The sequence below is a fragment of the Micropterus salmoides genome, unplaced genomic scaffold, assembly GCF_014851395.1.
Source record: "Micropterus salmoides isolate LMB-PRFRI ecotype aquatic unplaced genomic scaffold, ASM1485139v1 Ms_hic_scaffold_13, whole genome shotgun sequence".
Classification (NCBI taxonomy): domain Eukaryota; kingdom Metazoa; phylum Chordata; class Actinopteri; order Centrarchiformes; family Centrarchidae; genus Micropterus; species Micropterus salmoides.
The window spans coordinates 2,280,571-2,286,175 of NW_024040374.1; the positions used below are offsets into that span (position 1 = coordinate 2,280,571).

At 44.4% G+C, this 5,605-nt stretch overlaps 1 protein-coding gene across 1 annotated transcript; it reads right to left on the reverse strand.

The window, feature by feature from the left end:
- Positions 1-271: 271 nt before the first annotated feature.
- mafaa (v-maf avian musculoaponeurotic fibrosarcoma oncogene homolog Aa) lies at positions 272-4,252 on the reverse strand. The gene has a single exon (XM_038715037.1). It carries the CDS (start codon positions 3,280-3,282, stop codon positions 2,344-2,346), a length of 939 nt encoding a protein of 312 aa, XP_038570965.1. The 5' UTR covers positions 3,283-4,252; the 3' UTR covers positions 272-2,343.
- Positions 4,253-5,605: the final 1,353 nt, after the last annotated feature.

Genomic DNA, 5,605 nt, shown 5'->3' on the forward strand with positions numbered 1-5,605 from the left:
TTTGATTTATTCTTGTAAAAATATGAACATCATTCTTTTCATAGTCTATAATAATAATAATAATAATTTATCCGATACATTTGAATCTATTTAAAGTGTTTTTGTTTTTAACCGCATTCATAAAAGCCGCAACGCAACACATCTGCCCTAAAATAAGAAACACATCTCTCCCAAATTGATGACATTCTTACATAAACTCAGAGCTTCAATAATTTAGAGGCGGGAAGCCTTTTTGTTTGTTTCAAAATAAAACCTTTTCTGTAACAATGACGGCAGCAGTCTGACAGATTTTGGGACAGAACTTTTTATTAAACATTATGAAAACAAGATTCTCAACAATGTTCCACTTGGTAGGTTTTTCACTTGTTGACACGTTAGGACACGTTCATTGAATAAATATAGAAATTATATGTACAGATATACATTAACAGCACTGTGCAGAAGTTTGCTTTCCTTTTTCTTCATCGCAGTTTTCTTTAAAATCATTCAAATCAAAATCAGGATTTTTATTAAAATTTGAGGTTATATTGAACCCTAAACAAATCTAATTAAAACAAAGAAAGTTACTGGTGGGAAATTGTTGGTGCTAAAATGCAAAAAAAACAAGAATAATTTTTCAGATTTGTTGTAAGATTTATTTTTGATCTCTTTTTTTATTCTTTTGACTCTTGACTCACATAAAAGACCTGATACTTGAAGAGAAATAAAAAATATTATTCTCACATCTATTATGCTCGTCTAGTTGTTTGTGGCATTTTGATTTAAACGTAATAATTCCGGTCTCTCTTCCTGCAAGCTTTCGCCATCCAACAGGTAGGCTGAGCATCGGACACTTCTGCACAATATTGCACATATATCTAGGCAGCAGAAAACACACGAACCAGGGATTTCTTGTTGACAGAATAATGCATGGAGTTACTCCATGAACAGCAAGCTCTTCCACCAGGCAAAGTCTCGTCTTTTCAAACAATCAAGCATCCTCCTATCGGACACAAGACCTTTGTAAGACACCGGGCTGCAGAATAAACCTACAGGCCCTAGACATTTTCGTCTACAAATATTTAAAGTAAAAAAACAAAACAACCCACCCCCACCCCCCTTAAACTAAGTCTTTTTAATCATCAGGTTGGTGCATAGAGTTTTAGCAGCGAATGCAGTCCTTGTCCATCTAATAAATGTTTTCACCTCATCGAATTTATATCCAGGTTATCAGAGAGTAACAGATCAAAGGTCCTATTATTAGAAAACAAAACGCTTGTCCAGTTTGATCTCTTCTTAGTGCAGTATAGGCTTGCCTTTGACATTACACATGTTCAGTAGGAGGAGGATACCATAGACGATTTGCATGCTGTAACATACAAACATTTGTATTAAGACATTTCGAATAATCCAAGCAACAAAAGCAGTTTTCTTTAAAAAGAGAAAAGGTAAAATAACACAGGTAACTGTTTTTCTCTACACATTATGTACAGGTGGAAATAAATACAGTCTAAAATCTGGCTCAGTTAATCTCTTTTTGTCGTTTTTCTTTTCTTTTTAAAACAATAGAAAATTTGATTGAAAATAGCAGTTAAAGACGCATCCATGTTTCGCAGTAGCAGATTGTTGCAGTCCTTGCACCTCTCGGGGGTTTATGGGGGAAACATTTTTGTGGCTTTTTGCATACCCAGGCCTTATTGGTGGCAGAGGATGAGGGAGAAGAAGCATTAGAGGAGGAGAGAACCATGGGCCATGCTTTCCATACATGTGGAAGGATTCTGGGAGATGACTGGAGGTTACCATACATGTCCTGCATGCAGGGTTGCAACTAGGGATGGGAAACTATAGACTTGCAATATTGAAAGGTCTCTTCTCTGAATCACAGACCGCCTCACTCTCACACAAACAGTCTTTTGAGCTTTCTGGAGCCAAAGGAGAGGCGGTGTATTGCTTTTTCTGCTTCTTTTTCAGTCCAATCTGACTTTTCCAAAAAAAAAAAGATCATTCTTTCCTCCAGTTTTAAGACAAATCATCTTTCTCTGATTTAAGACAGTCATGTTAAATATCAGATTGGTTCAGTAAGACTTCTGACCAGGTCCTGTTGCATCACAGAAATGTCTACAGGCTAAGTGATCCCATGTGCTCACCTGACAGGTTGCAGTGAGCTTACAGAAGTTTTGCCGAAACATCTTTAAGACTCAAAAATGCGCATCTAATGCTTCTTTGTTTAGTTGTTGTGTTTGAAGTCTTTTCTGTCGAGGGAATAAGTGTAAACAAAATACAAACGCAGAAAAATATAAATTAATGTAACAAGGATGTTTAGGTGGGTGTAATTCAGAGTCTATGCTACAAATCGTCAGTCTCTCACATGAAGAAGTCGGTGTTGGCCTGTTTCCCGGACGGATCTCTCGTGTTCGCGGGTCCACCGGCATTGTAGGTCCGGCTGGCCAGCTTCTCGTACTTCTCCTTGTAAAGATCCCTCTCCTTGGCAAGGCGCGCCACGTCCTGCTTCAGCTGCTCCACCTGGCTCTGCAGGGTGCACTTCTCGGTCTCCAGCATGTGCCTCTGCTGGACGCGTTTGAAGCGGCAGGACTGCGCGTAGCCACGGTTCTTCAGGGTGCGTCTCTTCTGCTTCAGGCGGATCACCTCCTCCTTGCTGAAGCCCCGCAGCTGCCGGTTCAGCTCCCGCACCGTCATGCTGACCAGCTGCTCGTCCGAGAAGCGGTCCTCCAGGCGGGCGTGGTGGCCGTGGTGGTGGTGATGGTGGTGGTGATGGGCCTGGTGGTGGTGGCCCGCCGAGGCCGTGGACAGGTCCTCTCCGACGTACTGCTGCCCGCGGAAGCCCTCGTAGGCCTGGTGGTGGTGGTGATGATGGTGCGCGTTACCGATGAGGGCCTCCACCGCGTCTTCCGGGGTCAGGTTGAGTGCCTCGGGGTTGATGTGGTGCTGGTAACTGGGGATCCAGTACAGGTCCTCCAGCTGAGGCTTGCCCGCGTTGCTGTGATTGTTGTTGTTGCCGCTGCTGCCGCTGCTGTTGCCGCTGCTGTTGACCCCGCTGGTCAGGCTCTGGTTGGGCTGCGCGCCCGGGCTCGGGGCGCAGAAGCTCGGCGAGGAAGGCACAGAGGAGCAAGGGGTGCTGATCGGGGTGGAGGACAGAGAGCCCGACGGGAGGCGGTGGCAGTAGCGGTCGGCCTCCGGCGGCTCCTTCTTCACCTCAAACTTCATCAGGTCAAAGTCATTGACGTACTCGATGGCCAGAGGGCTGTTGGGCAGCTCTGCGCTCATGGCGAGGTCGGTGGCCATTTCAGTCCATGCGACGACTCCTGCCCTGACAGCCAAACCGACGGCGGGCAGCCCTCTCGAATACAGATTGTGAAGAGCAATAAAAGCCTGTGTGGTGTATATATAAACACACGCACACGCCCGGTGCGTGGAGCTGCTGCAAGGCCGGAGGGTGGGTGGGGAAACTTTTTAAGGCTGCTCGTCCCTAAGACAACTTCTATATATAGTGGCGTGAATATACGTCTGCATGTAAATGAACTTGTACACCTGCCAGTTTGCCTCTGCTCGCTGCTCTTGTTGACAACTTATCCCAGGTCAAATGCACGCGTTAATACCAGGAGCCCCCAGGGCGTCTGAAACTCGAGCACGGTGAATTTGGAGCCACCAACCTGTCTTGTCCTCGCTTCACCTCTGCAGCCCACTTGCCTCCTTGTGATTTACTGCTGCTCGATGAAGTAACACGAAAGTTTCGTATCCTCCTTGTGTTATAAATATTTTCCAAGCATCCTTCTTTGCCTCCGGCTGCTTACAACTTGATCATGAGGTCCCAGGCAGCGGGCTGAAGTCACTGCAGCATGGCCCGGATAGAAAGTTTCTCACACAATCAGAAGAGGCAGTGTGTGACATTCACAGGGCGCAGCGCAGGCGAGTGGGAAAGTGTACCAAAAAGTCCCGGGACTCCAAAATGGAATGGCATATGCAAAAAGTTCATATGCATCTGAGATTAATCTGAAGTTGCAGGCAGAGCTCCTACTTGGAGGGACAGGAGAGTCTGGTCCGTGGTCTCCGGTGTTGTTGTGGTCAGTCCAGATATTTTATTCGAGCAGCGGCATAATTCGGTCCCCACGGTCCTGTCCCCCCTCACTGGGGCTCGCGTTGACCTTAGTGTTGACTGTGTGTATATTATTATGCAAGAGGTGATAAATTCCAATTGGGTTTTCTGTCTAACGGCCCTCAAATTGTTTCTGAGCTTCACGGTGCAACCACGCAGTGTCACTGACACTGCTGGAAGGCAATCTGCTCTTATAAAGACAGCGTGGCCCCCGACCCTCCCACACCGAGGTGTGACGGGCCAATGGGAGGAGATCACAGCAGTATATTTGCATTCTCCTATAGCAAAGCCTCCTCTCTAGAAGAGACCGGCCGAGCAGAGCCGAGCAGAGCCGAGCAGAGCCGAAGTGAGTGGAGCGCGCAGGGAGAACAGGTGCAGCAGATCCCCCCTCTAGTGACCGAGCAGATGCTACTGCACGGCGGAGCGCGGAGTAAGATGAGAGCTCTGGTAATTTCTCAGAGAAAAAAAAATGTTTACTCGGACCAGAGAAAGAGTTTTCACTTATCAAACCTGTGTGTCAGTTGTGTAAGAAAGCTGTGACCAATAGTTTAGATTTCAGAAGAGAAGATAATTAGGCTGCTTCCAGTTAATTCATGTTTTTTTTATCAATTTATCACTATATGTACTATGCATTGCATATCTGGACTTCAATGTGAATACAGTTTAGACTCTTATAACAGTTATAATGATGCAATATGAAAACGTTAACGTTTTGAAACGTTATTTAAACGTTGTAATCACCACAAAATTCATATAAAGTAGGCCCATATAGCCTGTGTTTTAGTGGTCCAACTTTTCTTTGCAACACCCATGGTAGCCTATAAGCTCGTGCAATATGTATTTTCTGTACAAAGAGAAAATTGAGTTATTTAAATGCAGGGCGGGGTTTGCAGTACATGTTGACCATCACCTTTGACGCATAAAAGGCAAACCATTATAGTTAAATTAAATCAGAAACAAGTTAATTGACCAAATATGCTGACACATTAAAGGAATATGATTCTGGTAGCTGGCACAAAAACGAGAAAAACTAATGTGCAGTAGGAAAAACAGGAGTAAAGCAATAGCCTACACAGATAATAAAGACTAAAAAAAGCTGAAAGTTTTTGATACAGCAAACAGGAAAAAAAATTTAATTTCTAAAAGTTGTTAAAACCAACAATACAGAAAGCGAACCAAAGCATGAATACAGTAAGAGGTTAAACTGCTCTATGTGCAGAAGTGTGACTGGGTGGTAACTGTCATCTGTAGTCTAAATTAAAAGTAGAATTCTTACTAATAGTAAGTTCAAATATGGCAGGAAATAACACACATTATGCCGTATTAGCTTTATTAAAAACAGCTTAATGGGTCTGCTTTACTCATTTAGGTATCTCAACTGAAGCCTGAAGATGATTCTGACACCACAAACTACCAAATCTATCAATACTGATCGATTTAAGGCCGCGCGCCCCTCTGCCAAAAATCAATCCGCATTTCCGCGAGGCTGTGAGGAGGCCGCGCTGTGGCTGC

Excerpts from the sequence above, each read along its gene's own strand:
- mafaa (XM_038715037.1), bottom strand. The coding sequence starts at position 3,282 with ATGGCCACCGACCTCGCCATGAGCGCAGAGCTGCCCAACAGCCCTCTG.